We start from the raw sequence: 16,866 nt of genomic DNA, 5'->3' as shown, positions 1-16,866 counted from the left end.
CTTTATTTCGTTGAGCAGTGGTTTGTAGTTCTCCTTGAAGAGGTCCTTCACATCCCTTGTAAGTTGGATTCCTATGTATTTTATTCTCTTTGTAGCAGTTATGAATGGGAATTCACTCATGATTTGGAGCTCTGTTTGTTTATTATTGGTGTGTAGGAATGCTTGTGATTTCTGCACATTGATTTTGTGTCCTGAGACTTTGCTGAAGTTGCTTATTAGCTTAAGGAGATTTTAGGCTGAGATGATGGGGTTTTCTAAATATACAATCATGTCATCTGCAAACAAAGACAGTTTGACGTCCTGTTTTCCTAACCGAATACCCTTTATTTCTTTCTCTTGCCTGATTGCCCTAGCCAGAACCTCTACCACTATGTTGAATAGGCATGGTGAGAGAGGGCATCCTTGTCTTGTGTTTATAGTATTCTATGATGGTAATTTGTATTTCTGTGGCATTGGTGGTGATATCCCCTTTATCATTTGTTAATTGTGTCTATTTGATTCTTCTCTCTTTTTCTTTATTAGTCTGACTAGCAGTCTATCTATTTTGTTGATCTTTTCAAAGAACCAGCTCCTGGATTCATTAGGGTGTTTTGTGTCTTTGTCTCCTTCAGTTCTGCTCTGATCTCAGTTATTTCTTGCCTTCTGCTAACTTTTGAATTTGTTTGTTCTTGCTTCTCTAGTTCTTTTAATTGTGATGTTAGGGCGTCAATTTTCGATCTTTCCTGCTTTCTCTTGTGGGCATTTAGTGCTGTAAATTTCCCTCTAAACACTGCTTTAAATATGTCCCAGAGATTCTGCTATGTTGTGTCTTTGTTGTCATTGGTTTCAAAGAACATCTTTATTTCTGCCTTCATTTCGTTATTTACCCAGTAGTCATTCAGGAGCAGGTTGTTCAGTTTCCATGTAGTTCTGCAGTTTTGAGTGAGTTTCTTATTCCTGAGTTTTAATTTGATTGCACTGTGGTCTGAGAGACAGTTAGTTTGTTGCGATTTCTGTTGCTGCAGAGTGTTTTACTACCAATTATGTGGTCAATTTTAGAATAAGTGCGATTTGGTGCTGAAAAGGATGTATATTCTGTTGATTTTAGGTGGAGAGATCTGTAAAGGTTTATTAGGTCCACTTGGTCTAGAGCTGAGTTCAAGTCCTGGGTATCCTTGTTAATCTTCTGTTTCATTGAGCTGTGTAATATTGACAGTGGGGTGTTAAAGTCTCTCATTATTATTGTGTGGGAGTCTAAGTCTCTTTGTAGGTCTCTAAGGACTTGCTTTATGAATCTAGGTGCTCTTTTACTGGGTGCATATACATTTAGGATAGTTAGCTCTTCTTGTTGAATTGATCTCTTTACCTTTATGTAGTGGCCTTCTTTGTCTCTTTTGATGCAAAGTGCTTCTTAAATACTTTGTTAAAACAGCTTATGGTTAGTAATGCTTGATCAACTTCTCATAATATTGTATGGTTTTATTTAGAACACTTATTATGTTGAATCCTTTTGCATAATCATTGTGTTCAGTGTTCATGTCATTTCCAGAAGTTTTTTGGGTTTTCTTTTCAGCAGTGGCTGTAAGACAGTAAAACAAGAGGATATTAAGATTCCAGAGCCCTGACTTTTAGTCTTAGTCATGTTAGTAACTGTTACCTTGGGCAAATCCTGTAACCATTCTTGGCCTTCTTTTAGCATGTGTAAAATGGTAAGTTCATCCTATTCTATATCATATATGGCTTCTCTCAACTCTAATTTTATACTTACTCTTTGATTTGGAACATATTTGACATTCTAAAAGTATGGAGAAGCTTGGGGGTTTTATCACTGGTTTTAGAGGATTATGTTAGTCACTTTGGGTTAATTTAGAAGCCTTGGTTAGGAATTGGAACCCCCCAGTTATAGTATTCATATAGAAAATATGCTCTGTTTAATTATGTCATCTTCAGAAATGCACAGGCATAATGGAGAATATTTAAGCTGGCTTATTTTTCCAAGCTCCCCAATTCACTACCTTCCATATATATATATATATTCTATTGGCTATTGTCTTTCAGATAGTTGAGATGAGTTTGATTCTGCATGCTGAAATGAATTTGATTTGGGCCTAGTTTAGATAATGTATTGCAAGCTTTAATATTCATCCATGTACTATCCTTCAATTTGTTGTTTTCTGCCCTTCCTCCCCCATATTGCACCTTTTTTCCCCTTCATAATGAGGTCCAGAATGGAGGAATGATGCATGATTAGACCAAATCCAGATAAATTCCCATTTAAGGAAGGACAGACTAAATTGAATTTTGGGGGGTGGTTATATATATTTCATAAAATATTCAGTGGGAGGGGAAAACAGTATCTAAATATGCTTCCTAAGCTATGTGGTGGTTGGATGTTTACGGTGCAGTAAAATTAATCATATATGTTAGTGTTATGTCTTGAAATTTTATAGTTTCCTCCTTATCTCACTAAAATCCTGGGAGTTCTGTTTCTAGCTACTTAGTTTTAACATGGAACTCTGAAGTGTCTTTTGTTTTTTTCTTTTTCCGGGAAGCTTTTTGAGTGAAGGGGAGTAAAAAACTTGGATTCAAAGTTTTTTCATAAGATTGTCCAGAAAAATTATGCATGCCATTATCTCTTGCTTAGATTTTGCAAAGCTCTCTTAGATAGTTTCCTTGCTTTCACTCTTGCTTCCCATGTAGACTGTTTGTCATAGCAACTAGTGCTCCTTCTAGCATATCAGGGCATGCCACTCCTCTGTTAAAAATCTTACAGAGGCGTCTTCTTTCCCTCAGAAAAGTCAAAGTCCTCAACAGAATTTATAAAGTCTTCTAGTTGCTTCTTCCCCAATTTCACCTTTTGGAGACTATTTCTATCACTCTTCCCATGTTCACAGCAGCCACCTTATTTGTGCTTTGTGTGCACCAGGCATGCCTTTACTTTATTTGCCTTTTTGCATGCTATTTTCCCTTGTCCAAACATTTGCATGACTTGCTCCCATCAAGTCTCTGCTCATACATTACTATATCAGAGAGGCCTGCCCTGAGTTTCCTGTATAACAGAGCAACACCCCTTTCCCTTCACCTTCTTTCTTCCCTGCTTTTTTCCCCCATAATACTTATATACTACTGATGTGATTTTTTTGTGTCTTAACTACCCCCAACTAGAATGTGAGGGCCATGAAAGTAGCTCAGAAGATGATTGGCTGAACTTCTTAGGAAGTTCTGAATGTCAGAAGCCCTGAGGATGTCAAACCCACTATTCTGGGGTGAGGGCTCTGTAGCAGCAGACATTTGATCCTCCCTGTTTCCTTGGCCAGCCTTGAGGACATGGGCTGCAATATGAGTCCCACTTGAGCACTGAAGCACCCTGTGCCATATCAAAGCATTTGAGCTTATTTTGATTTTTTAAAAATTTGTGGGAGAAATGGCTGAATATTTCAGTTGCAACTAATGCCTTTGCAAACATTTGTCAGTGAATTGTGGGCATTAGCTGATGGCTTATTCATTGTATATACTGGACTGAAGAGAGAAAAATATAATGCTAAGTAATGACTAATTGAGGGTTTGACTAATAGTGTCTTCTGCCCATAGTATAATGGGTCTATGTCCTTTTTGTCAATTATGCATTTCCAGGGCACATACATGTCAAACTTAAGAGAATAAACAAGTTTTTGGTGGGGTTTTCTTTTTTTTTGCTTTGGTTTTTTTCGTATTTATTTATTCTCTTAACTGAATACCCATATAATTACAGTGAGTAACATGTATGTTAAAATGAGTAATATGTTGGAAGCAGTTAAGTTGAAGGCCTTGGCTGGTATAATATATACCACTTAAATTTTCTTCTGTGTTTAGCAAAGGAAAAATGTCAAGTTTCAAATTTTGCTGAGCATTACTGGTTTTTTTTTATTGTTGTTACCAATCCCTTCCCCCCACCCTCCCCACTGCCAATTCATTTTTGCTTTTACTTTTATTATTTTGGAGAAAGTTAAAATTAAAATGGTGTAGAACTCTTTCCCTTCCCCCCCGCTTCTGCCACTGTCCCCCTCATCCCCACAATTAGGTATCCATTTCTTTTCTCATTTGGAGTGATAACTTAGCTTCCGTAGAAGAATCCTGAGTCATAAAATTGGGACATTCCTATACTACTGAGTAGATAACCCTAAAATATAGCTTTGAAATACTATTTATAAAAGGTATTTTTTTCTTCCCATTTTCAATGCCTGTTGGTTATCTGCAGTTGGATTTATTTTTATTTGTTTGGCAAACCTGATAGGTTAAGACTCAGCCAAGTAAATGCGAGGTATGTGACAGGCACTTATGTTTGTTAAATAAATTATTTGTTATAAATCTTTTCTCTTATTCAATATTTTTAAAAAATAAAGCTAATGTATATACATGGGAAAAGTTTGCTAAATTGTAGCTGGCAGGGCTGATAGGAGGTTGGAAAAGGAATGTACAATTCAGGATTAGTGCATTTAGTATTTTGAGACAGATTTGTATTTGAATCCAAGTTTAGTGATTTTTGTTTTCAAGCTATGACTTGGTAAACTTAACGCCTCTTAAGCGTTCATTTGCTTTTATGTCAGATTTGGGTAGAATTATTGCATAGATTTGCTTCTGATGAATATATAGGAATATTTGTAAATAGCTTTCTTAATTCTTTTTGTGGTTTCTGAGTATAGTTGATCAAACAAATGTGTTGTCATAGAACTCCTTTTTTCTTCCTAACCCCATCATTTGTCAAGCTTTGCCTAAAGAATCTTTGTAGCCTTCATTTTCTCTCTGTTGCCACATTCTTAGATCTAGCTTGCATGTTCCCCCTTGCATGCCTTGGATTCACCGTTTCTGGTTTTTGCCTTCTTGATCTTATATGTGAAAAGGGAAAAATTGTGCAGAGCTCTGAGTTTCAATTCCAGTTTCTTCTCTCATTCTTGAGTAATATAGTCTATGCACACTACTTAGTGTAGAATGGTCTAGTTACAAGAAGAGTTGGGATGTTTATCATATTGCTTAATAGCAGCTCTCTACCAGGTGTAAGCATCAGAATTCCTTGTGTAACTTTAAAAATTCTCATTCCTGGGCCCCACTCTGGACCTCCGGGATCAGCATTTCTGGCATGGAGCCTGAGTATAAATTCCACAGGGGATTTTTATGCAGACACTCAGTTAAGAACTGCCTTATTGGGAGGCCATCTCAAGCCACTCAAGCAGATCAATATATGTAAATACTAGTTTTCATGACCTAATGGTCTTTCCTAACACCCTTCTATGACTTTCCTATTACTAAAGAATAAAGTCAAAATGAAGCGTATCATTCAAGATCTACTTATGGTCACCCCAGTTTATCTTGTTAATTCTGTTTTTTATCATTCTTTTTGGTATTTTCCTATCAGACTGAAATTGTAGTCTAGCATCATTTTTCAACCACTCTACTTCTCTTATGATGATCTAGAATGTCCTATTCCTTTACCCCTTCATCTTCTTCATCTTTTATTTTCTAAACTCTATCTCAAAAAGGTTTACCTTCTCGATAAGCTGTTCCTAGTGCCCTCAGCTAGAAGTCACATTCCTTCTTTGAACTCCAAAACATTTATGTACTTTATTTTTTGCACTGATCCCTGATTGTTTTATCTCCAGACATCTTTCTTCCCTGCTAAAGCTTCTTGATGACTGGTTCTGTCTGTGTATGCCACCACCACTCTCTCAGTTACTTGGGTGCTTCCTTGGTACATAGTGTGTGCTGGGTTTCCGTGTCCTCCTGCCCCTTGCCAGTTGCCCCTTCTGATTTCAGGAAAACTGATTTGCATTTTTATAATGCGTAGTGAAATGTATACAAAATGCTGCTGGTGTATTAAACCAGTCTTAAGTCATTTTCCATAAAATGTCAAATTTCTTACTTTTCTTGGATTTTTTAGGGTCCGAGAAGAAAAATAAGAAATTCTACATTTGGCTTTGACAGGCTTCTCATTTACAACTAATGTTTTTGTGATAAACATAGGGCTCAGAGATGTCGGGCTAGCTTTTCCTTTTGTAATATTTGCTAGACGTGGTAATTATTGGGAGACTATTCTCCATGGATCTCTCACATGTTGTGCATGTCTTACGAGCAGAGATACAGACTGCATTTTTCCTGGACTATCATTTTCAAGGATGTTTATGTAGTGAGCTGCCTTGGAAGACAGAGATAGTATTTCTCTTCAGAGCAAAGAGCAGGTTTGCTTATGGTCCAGTATAAAAAGTGTCTCCTTCCAGAGCATGTTTACATAGAGTTTAGTGCAGTAAGGATAATGCCACCCTTCAGTGCAAAGAATGGGCATGCTTATGCTCATTTAAAATATTTGAGTTCCTATTAAGCTCAGGTTTTCTTTCCTGTAACACAACCCATTGCATGTGTAATTGTTACCTGGCCCTTGTATCACACCCCATGGAAATTGGGGCATGGGGAACTGGCTTAAATATTGACACTGGCTACTGCTATTGCCTTGAGTAGTGAAGTTCTTTGTCTCTGACCTGGAGTCTTGTGTCTTCTACCAGCACCCATGAAACTGGCAGAATAACTTGTTAGCTTACAAGTAGGGTAAAATCTCAGACCCTTCACAGTTCTTAATAATAGTTTTAAAGCTGCTCTTTTCATACCTGCAAAATCAGCCCTTCTGTAAGTAACTCTTGTTAAATTTGGCTGAGATTAGAATTCAGTTGCCTTATGACTATATACTTTGTTTATTTTTCCCTCTATTCTTTTTCATGAAAATAAATTACTCTAGTTAAAGGACTGTCATTCTGAGATTGTCCTTCTGTGAAATAATGGTATTAGTAGTGTTCTCTATCTTTCTCTCTTTTCCCCAAATAAAAGCACTGCTGTTTTACGAGGATGAGCTACACTGACAAGCATGTTGATTTGTTTACTTAAAGCTGAAGTTTGGAGTACATATTGTCTTGAAATGAGAAATGGGGTTTTTGGGAGGACATTTTTTTAAAATTCAGGTATAACATGACTTTTTAATGATAAATTAGATAAATAGTAAAACATGTTGGATAATGATAATGCTAAGGGAAAAGAAAATGAAAGAGGATAAGATTGTTTGAGTGGACAAGACAGTATTGAAATTTTAGATAATGCTGGCTATGGAAGGCCTTACTTATGGCTTCTGAGTAAAAAACTGGAGTAAATTTGGAGATGAGCCATGTGATTTTCTGGAGGGAAGGCATCTGGGTAGAGGGCACAGCAGTGCAAAGGTTCTGCAGCAGAGTGTGCCTGATGGGAAGCATTGAGGAGGCCAGTTTGTGATGCTTTGAAAACAGATAATGAGAGGGTTGGAGTATTGACCTCTGTCTTAGCTGTGTTTCTTGACTTTACTCCGGAGCATTTGCTTTTATGTTTATATATTAACCCCCTTTCCATTTGAGAAATGGGATTCCTTTCTTTAAAAACATATTCGAAAACTACAGAACTAGATAACTTGTCTTCCAAACTATTCTTAGTTCTCATTGACAGTCTCTGTAGGTGCTTATTTTTCAACAGTCAGTTTAAGTCCCAGTCTCACATTGGTGTGTTTTTTAATTCAGCAGGTATTTGAGAGCTATATTCAACCCTACTTTTTGTGGTTTATTTTTAAGCCCCCACATGATTATATTCCTTGCTTCTGTTGAAGAGAAGAGGCTGAGACAGCTTGGAACAGTTAGAGAATAATAAAACATTCTACCTAAAACCCCTCTGGCCAAGGTTGCTTCTTACCCTTTGTTACCAAATATAAAGGCTAGTTTTCAACTCTTGTTGGCCTTGAAATATTAGGACTATACCATTTCCTTGGAACACCATCCTGTCACTCTGGTTGCACCATTTCTGTTTCTCAAGGATTCCTCATTCCTTGAGTTTATGCCTTAACTGCCTCTTCTCACTCTCTTTAATCTCTTTGGATGCTCCTATCTACTATATGGCTTCAGTTACCACCTATAGGTTGTTGATTCTCATATCTAAATTTGTAGTCTAAACCCCTCTCTTGGGCTGAGTTGTTAGCAGTTGTAATAAGTTGGCTTTCTACGTATTCATTTTTATATTTAAAGCAATTTGATATCTTTTACTTAAAAAAAAACAAAAACAAAAAAAAAACTTGTTCTTCCTGTCTTTACTTTGGTAAATAGTATTCTTGTCCATTTGATTAAGTTATAATCTTTATGTTGGTGACCATTAGTCAAAGACTATCAGGTACACACCTGTAGTAAACAAAGTTAAGTTTATTGATGCTTTCCACAGCAAGGGAAGCCACATACCATGGGGAACCATGAAATGTCAGTAAGATGATGTTGGACAGACTTAGAGAATGTGGGCTTTTGTTGGGTAATTTTGGGGAGGATTCAGGGAAGCGATGAAGGTTTCCTTTGGATTAGATGCTGTGAAGAAATGGGGAAATTCTATGATTGGGTATCTTAATAAATCTTATCTAGGAGATGACAAGAACAGGGTGACGCTAAAACTAATTGGTAAAGAAGCAGCAGTCACTTGTGCAAGATAGGATTTTTTGTGGTTTGCATGGAGTCCTTGCTTTTGTCTGTTCTCAGACGCAATTCCACAGTGGCTTGGGTTTGCCTCACTTCCATCATAGTCTGATGTTGGTGGTCTGTGAGATCCTGTTTGACAGAAAAATGCTAAAGTCTAGTGAGTGCTGAGCCACCTTCCAGCTCTGAGGGGTTGCTTTTCTCTCTCTTTCTCAGTTATTTGGGATAGATGTAGATTAGGTGGCATTCAGACAATAGGAAGATGTATTTTAGGGTATTCGAACAAATAATTTACATGCTATTGGCTATGTGTGAGGGGCAGTAAAGAAAATTATTATACTGGTAATATATCAGTAGGCTCTAGTGTTATGTTGAAGTAGAGATCACTTGGTTGTTTATTCTTTATGTATCAGTCATACATGGGGCCTTTTATAGCTAAATGTTTGAGTACTTAACTATTTGCCAGACACTAAGTACTTATATGTTCTCTTTTAATCTTTCAAGTAAGTTGACTCAGAAAGGAAGGATGTATATTCCTGTCTTTGGGAATAACCAAACTGGAAATCCAGGTGTGGCTAGTGGTGTAGACTGTTAAGTAATGTTTAAGAATGTGAGTTTTAGCATAATAGATTGGATTGATTAGATGACCAGAAACTCTTGGTTTTAGGTATTTATTTAGCTTTTCGCATTATGTAGGCCCAAATGTGTAATGTGAAAAAAAAGAAAAGAAAAAAGCTGCCAAGAAAGGGTATAAGTTGTGGTAAGCTGTAAAAAATTTGGCTTTAAGTTAAAATAAATATATGTTAGAAATATTGTGATTAAAAACTATGCTGAAGTTAGGGATGAAATTACTTTGAAATACATCAAAAATGATAGATGGATAGATATGTGATGAATAGCAAAATGCTAACTGTAGAATCTAAATGGTGTTCACATGGCTGTTCACTGTGAAATTCTTTCAACCTTTGTGTATATTTGAAAGTTTTAATAATAAGATATTGGGGGAGGGTGGAGATATAAACTGTCTGCTAAAGTCTTCTCCCTGACCTGAGATACTTATTTTCTCTGTAGGAACTTTCCGCTGTACTTTTTGTCATACAGAGGTAGAAGAGGATGAATCAGCAATGCCCAAAAAAGATGCACGCACGCTTTTGGCAAGGTTTAATGAACAAATTGAGCCCATTTATGCATTGCTTCGGGAGACAGAGGATGTGAACTTGGCCTATGAAATACTTGAGCCAGAGCCCACAGAAATCCCAGCCCTGAAACAGAGGTGAGTGTAGGCCCTGTGCTCTTACTAAGAATACTTTTCAACCTGTTCTTGTTTTAACTACCTATACTTTGGAGAGCAAGAGTGGGTAATTTACTAGGAGACTCAAGACTGTAATGTTACACAGGTTCTCAGTTCTGCCACATTTGTCTTATTATCATGTGCCTGTGATGAAATTCGTTTGTTCTAAATGCAGAACACTGTGGACTTTAGGCAAAAGTCTTTAAATATTTAGGTTTGACTTCAAGTACTCATTCTGCTTGGGCCTGTAGCAACTCAGCCAATTGTTAGCTAATCCTAAATTAGTTGTGCCACTTGGGTATATTTGAATTTTCCTAGCCAGCTTCTGAAGGCTGAAGTCCTTTAAGGAATTCAGCATTTTCTTTTTTGTTTTTGAAGCAATTTAACCACCTTTCTTTCTTAGTTGTAATTGCAACTTCCTTGAAAGTAAAATATAGCTGGTGTTACCTGTGGGTTAATACTCCTAATAGTGGCTCCCTATTTTTATCAGTGTTCCCTAATGTTTGAATTGCAGAGGTAGGCTTAGTTTTGCCATGCCAGAAAAAGTTGTTTATATTTTCTTGAAAAGCATAAACAAAAATGGGGGTCAGGGAGTGCTCTCCTACTCTACCCTTTTTTTTTCTCTCCGTCTTCCCAGCATCAAGTAAGGGATATCTTTATTTAGATACCCTTCACTCCACCCACTCCCTGCGAAAGAGCTGAACAATCAGGTTGTATCTGTATAGTTTTTAGGAGCATTCTTAGTATTTTATTTCCTGTGGAACTGATGTTACAGAATAGCCAGTCCTGAGTAAATTTGGCTTCTTTTAGATGGTTAAAAGCAATCCAATTCTACAGAAAATTTTGTGTCTGTAAGAGTTATGAATTTTCTAATCCAGTACCATGTGTCAGTTAGGATGCCTTTGCCTGTGATAACAGAATATCTAACTCTAGTTGGAATTAGAATCCAGTCTAGAAGTAGATTGAACAGTAAGAAAATTTGTCTTGCATGACTGGAAGTCCTGAAGTAGTACAGTTCAAAACTGGTTAGTTTCACAGCTCAATTATATTTTCAGGGATCTAGATTTGTTACATCTTTCTACGCTGCTGAACTCAGCCTGTTGATTGTCCTCTTGGAACCATGAGGGGAGCTAGCCTAAGATGGCCATGTATTTCTAGGTATCACATGCAGATGAAAATGTTCAAATGCAGAAAAAGGGACCATCCCTTCCTTGTGTCCTATTTTAAAACTGAAGAAAGGTTTCCCAGAGGGCCCCCTAGGATACTCTATTTATCCCCGATGTCTCACTGGCTACAGTTGCCTTATATGCATATTTCTAAACCAGCAGCTGGCAAAGGAAATGAGATCACATGACTGGTACTTATAGTAGTTAAGGTTTACCTTCTAGGACTGGGGAAGGTCCCAGAGCTCTTTGGAGCAAATTGCCATTGGTATTTTAATAAAGCCAATAAGCAAAGAAAGAAAGGAGCCACAGTTGATAGGAAACTAATAACATCCGTATCACAGATAGCTTTAACTTTTGGTACTGGTTATTTCTTTCTTTTTGTATACGAAAAGGATTTCCTCTTTTGAAAAAGGAATTTATTTCTTTCTGTATCTTTTTCAGTCCTTTTAAGTTATATTGTAGCTCTAACATACAAGGTTATGAGGGAAATTGATTTTACAAAAATACAAAATTTTCTAAGCTTATGGGGGGGATTATTTCATGTTGAAGTATGCATCAGTGTACTATTTGATTTCTTCCTACACAATATACTATCTGAATTATTCTGATGTTTCCTCTCCTACCTGTAGTTATTTGTCCTGTTTATCAAGATGCTTCTCCACTACAATAGCATTCAGTCACCCACCACCACTGACTTCCTGTCTCTAATGTTCTCCACCTACCACAATCCAGCTCCCCTTCCAGGATCTTTATTTCGATATCCCCCACTCACTGCAGGCCTGAGATGAGTCTTAGTGGTACAGTGACACCAGAGGCCCAATAGCAGCTCTCTGTATCAGGTCACCTTCTTCTCATCAGGAATGATGGTGACTTCAGGGATGAAGAAGAACCAGGAAGTAGAGGAAATAAACTGATCAGGAAAAAAGGATACCCAACAATCTGGCCATTAAGAAAAAAGGGAGGAAATGGAGGCAGACAAGAAAGACAGAATGGGGTTCCTAGAGCTGCCAGCCAGACCAAAGTAAAACCGTTTCCATGTGGTCAGGAAAAAAAACATTAGGTTAGAAGATGTTACTGAGATTATAATATCCCCACCAAAGCATTTGACAAATTCCACTCCTTGTATATAACATCCTGGAGGTGATATTGATTTGGCCTTTCTGTACTATAGGAGTATGGAGTTTTGAAATGGCCCATCCTGCCTCAGTACAAGAGAAGAAGCATCAGTAGAGTGGTATGGGAGCTCAGAGATGATAGCTCTTTTTTTTTTTTTTTTAAATAAGTGGCAATATTGTTAGTTTGATTACTGATCTGTAATCAGTTAAATTGTAGCTTGTCCCTAGGTCAGAAACCAGGGGCTATCTCTGCAGAACTGTCAGTAGGCCTAACCCAAGAGTTGATGGACAATTCTATCCTTTCAGCAAGTCAACCTATTGATGATATATAAAAATCTTCCTGTCTTTCTAAAGTGGAATTCTCTGCTAGTAATCCCTTTTTCATCATCTCTTAACACCTTAAAGATCTTTAAAAATTTAGTTTTGAAATAATCTTCCCCTCTCTGAACAGGAGTTATATTTTTTAAAAGTTCTAAAATTTCTTAAATAATATAAAAAGATTCAAACATGAATTGTCATTTTTGTCATCTTCAATTAAAATTGTTCCAGATTTTAAAATTTGTTTGACTTGTGGTCAAATGTCTGCTGCCTCACACTGGAATAAAACCCATCTTGAATTTCTGTGACAGAATACTGAAAACAAAAGACTTTTTAAAAGTACTCTTGTGTTAACATTTATTTTAATTGTTCTGTTCTTGCTCTCTAGCTTTCTTGTTTTTCTCAAAGTACTCCTCATACCTTCATGAGATAGTCTTTAGTCAATGCTAAAGATAGAGAATAGAGAAAAACTCTGTGTTCAGGATTATATATAAAGAGAAACAGTAACCTCAGAGTGAGTGAGTCATTTAAGTCTGGATCAAGGAAAGATAAGGATGTGGTTGGCCAGATCAGAGAAATATGCCTATTCTGTCTCTCCCAGGTAGGGTTAGCTAACTCGGGGAGATACATTTTGGGGTGGTGGATATATAGAGCAGACTCAGCACATCAAGATGGGGGTGTTGGCTGAGGGTAGAAGAGGCATTGAAAGGAGTCAGAGAGACAAATGGGTGCAGGAGGAGAGGCCAGAATGTAGAGTAAGCCCAGAAACATAAAAAACCAGATCAGACCAAGAGAGAAGAGAAAGAAAAGTGAATGCTGAAGGAGACAAAACTTCAAAAAGCCAACCTATACAAAGTAAGCAGCATCATATTACAGTGACGGCAGCAACACAGCCTTTAAAAGACCACCCAGAACAGATGGAAGATAGAAAATGACTAGAGACAGTTAATAGTTACATTGAGATGAACGAGAAATGATACACAAAGTAACATCAATGAATGCAGAAAGAAATAGCAGAGAGAAACCAGTTATTTGCATTTGCAATTGTAGCATAAGACTTCAGAATATAGCAAAAAAAAAAAAAAAAAAAAAAAAAAAATGGTTTGGATATGTTTACAGAGAGATGCCTCATAGTCCTAGATTTAGAGAGCAAATAACTGGTAGAAAGTAGGAGCAGTGAGGAGGCAAAAGAAGTGATTGAGACATGGAACAGGTAGAACAGGCACCTGGAAGGAAAAGGCTGTGGGAGAAAGTGGTTTACAAAGTAGCCCTGGGAACAGAGGTGGAATAATGAAAAGAATGCAAAGGCAGTACCTGGAAGGCATGGATTAAATGACTGGATCAGTGTGGATTGGACAACTGGAAATAACATTATTTTTTTGTTGCACAAGTAGCAGTGGCCCTATAGATATCCAGAGGTAGGACAGGATAGGTGGGATAGCTAAGCCCAAGTTTACCTCCAGAGGATGGTCAGAAACAGTGTAATTAGGGAAAGATGTGATGGGCTAATCAGATACACGGACACAGACCTCAGCTAAGTATGAGTTAGAAAACCCTGGTAGATAAGAAGTGACCCGGAAAGAAGTGAAGAGTAAGGGAGTAAGCAGAGATGAAGTAAGACAAAAGTGAAGGCAAAATAGTGAATGGCTTAGGAGGAAAGACTAATGAAGTATTTATTAGATTCAGAATGAGTCGGCGCTTCACGCGGGAGATAATTCAGGATCCGTGGAAAAGAGTGAGAAAAATGGATGAAAAATAAAGGAGAGACGTGAGGCCAGGTCAGTCATGGACACTGAAAGAAACACCCAAAAGGTCTGGAGTGAGCAGGCAGTTCAAGAAACATGAAGATTGTTACAGGATAAAAAATAGCTGTCTGGACAGAGGGAGGTGGAGAAGCATATGTAGAAGTTGAGGTGGAAAGCGTCAGTAGCAGGCAGAGAAAGGCATGAGCTCAGAGAATCAGGATATTCAAAAGAATTTGGAACAGATTGAGAGTGAAACAGGCAGATAAAATGGGGAACCATCAGAAATACTGAAAACTTGGCCTAACACAGAGGTTAGGGGGGAACATAAGTGCCTAGAAGATAAGGACGTGATCAGACCTGGAACAGGCTAACAGACAAAAAAGATCATGGGTGGTAAAAGTAAAAAGCAAAACAAAATAGACTGAGTGAAACAGACCATTGTCACTGCAGAGTAGAATCTGGTTGGGGATGGATACAGAGTATCAGCATAGATGTGGAGATAGAAAGATACAACTCCATATAAAAGAAGCTAGTCTCTGCAGAGGATTATACCTTATTCCATGGGTGGCCGGAGAAGAACACTACTTGAGGTCAGTCTTTGTAGAATAGTTTTCTAGCTTTTTCCATGATCAGCACACAAAAGAAAGGAAAAAGCACATAGAACCACTTTGAATTATTCTGGGTTGAGCTGAGATAACATTTTTAAAAATTCAGTGTGTTTTGTTTTTGTTTTCTATACAAAATACTGGGAGAGATTTTTGCCAGACTAGTGGCTTTAAGTAGATGATGTCACCATATCACTCTCTCCTTCTCCAAGTATTAATAGATTTATTGAAACATCTTAAATCTATAAAACCTCAGTCATTTATATACACCAGAGGATCCTGTGTTTGAGGAACTTAAATATAAATATGATGTGTTTTTCTAACACATGCACCTTTTACCCTGAGGTTTAGAAGCCCTTTCTTGGCCTTGTTGAAGCATGTGTGCATGATTACTAAATAGCATTTACATGTAGTATTTCAGTAATTGCCTCCCCAGCTGCCCTTCTTTTCCAACATCAAGACATTAATTTTTCTTCTTCCTATATTCCTCTATTCTTTTTATATAGCAAGGACCATGCAGCAACTACTGCTGGAGCTGGTAGCCTGGCAGGTGGGCACCACCGGGAAGCATGGGCCACCAAAGGTCCTTCCTATGAGGACTTATACACTCAGAATGTTGTCATTAACATGGATGACCAAGAAGATCTTCATCGAGCCTCACTGGAAGGGAAATCTGCCAAAGAGAGGCCCATTTGGTTGAGAGAAAGCACTGTCCAAGGGGCGTATAGTTCTGAAGATATGAAAGAAGGTAAGAGTAGAAGTCAGCAAAATGGATATGTCTTAGGTTCAGTAGAACATGAACTTGGTTTAGTGGGAAGCTGCCTGAGCGATTCTGGATCTGTTCTACAGAACAATTAATTGCATTATATTAGGAAGTAAGAAATTGAGCAATAAGATAAAAACCAACTAGTATACTTGCATTGCCCTTCAACTTAGTGAAAATGACAAATAGCCTTTTAAATTTTCAATTTTAGATTTGAAAAATTGTCATCTTATCTTAATTTCTTGGAAAAATGCTATCTATTGTTTTCAAGGTAGCCATACTCACCTCTCCTTTAATCTTATATTACCCTGACTTATATGCATTTAATTTTTCTGAATTGGGAGCCAAAACTATACACTCCCCCAAACTTTATGTTGTTTCTTCATAAATACCAAGGAGTGTGTGCTACCTGAAATATATACAAAGAGTCCACATGAATAAAGGATTGAGCATTCTCACAGTCCAAGACGGTTAGCAGAACTTTGTTCTAGAGGATTTTGGAAATTTCTGAGCCATAAAGGGTTAAGAATTGCATACTAATCTTCAGAAGTTAGAGAACTGCAAGATTTTACTTTTTTAGTCTAAGTTACTGGATTCAGGACTTTGAGTGATGATAGTTTACGAGTATGTAGAAAATGGGAGGCGAAAATGGATGACGATGACTCAAGCTGGAAAGTAGAGAGGAAAGGTGTCTCTATTTCTGGCTGGATTATATCAGTGTAACAATCTATGTGCTGCTACTCCCAAGTTAATATATCGTTACTAACATATCACCAAACTCAAGTTACTAACATATCACCGAACTCAAGTTACTAACATATCACCTGAGTTTGGTGATCTGTTAGTGCCAAAGAATAATCAGTAACTGAAAACCACTTGTTTTTTGACCTTTCTCCTAGCCTCTTTTCCCTTTGGTATTAGCATTTAGTATATGTATATACTAGAAACCGTGAAGGTAATGTGGAGTTTGGTAGTGATGGTAAAGCAGCTAATACCTCCACTGTGCTTCTCTTTGATATATTAATTTTAATAAGAAAAAATTTTCCAAGGTAACCATACTTTACCTTCCTTCTTCCTCACTGATTAGCCTGCCACGTTGGTTTTTTTGACGGAGTCTCGCTCTGTTGCCTAGGTTGGAGTGCAGTGGTGCGATCTTGGCTCGCTAAAACCTCTGCTTTCCGTGTTCAAGTGATTATCTTGCCTCAGCCTCCTGAGTAGCTGGGATTACAGGAGCAAGCCACCATGGCCAGCTAATTTTTGTATTTTTAGTAGAGATGGGGTTTCGCCATGTTGTCCAGGCTGGTCTCAAACTCCTGACCTCAACTGATCTGCCTGCCAAAGTGCTGGGATTACAGGCATGAGCCAGTGTGCCCAGCCTGTTGTGCTATT

At 37.6% G+C, this 16,866-nt stretch overlaps 1 protein-coding gene and 1 long non-coding RNA gene across 3 annotated transcripts in view; one reads left to right on the top strand and one right to left on the bottom strand.

Annotated features, from left to right (window-relative positions):
• GTF2E1 (general transcription factor IIE subunit 1) overlaps positions 1 to 16,866 on the top strand; it is a 37,074-nt gene that overhangs the window by 14,779 nt on the left and 5,429 nt on the right. Inside the window, exons 3-4 of one of the 2 annotated variants that reach the window (XM_005548042.4) lie at positions 9,576 to 9,747; positions 15,221 to 15,462. In XM_005548042.4, the coding sequence (XP_005548099.3) occupies positions 9,576 to 9,747; positions 15,221 to 15,462 (414 nt within the window). Of the gene's footprint in view, positions 1 to 9,545; positions 9,748 to 15,220; positions 15,463 to 16,866 lie in introns of both variants that reach the window. The other variant, XM_005548041.4, reaches the window with a different exon arrangement.
• The window catches only part of LOC135969405 (uncharacterized), a 36,784-nt gene continuing 21,278 nt past the window's right edge, over positions 1,361 to 16,866 (bottom strand). Inside the window, exon 2 of the long non-coding RNA XR_010584649.2 lies at positions 1,361 to 1,558. This is a non-coding gene — a long non-coding RNA (uncharacterized lncRNA). The remainder of the gene's footprint in view (positions 1,559 to 16,866) is intronic.

This window comes from Macaca fascicularis, chromosome 2, assembly GCF_037993035.2.
Source record: "Macaca fascicularis isolate 582-1 chromosome 2, T2T-MFA8v1.1".
Lineage (NCBI taxonomy): Eukaryota > Metazoa > Chordata > Mammalia > Primates > Cercopithecidae > Macaca > Macaca fascicularis.
The sequence above is the reverse complement of the archived record's forward strand: the minus strand, read 5'-3'. Positions and strand labels throughout refer to the sequence as shown.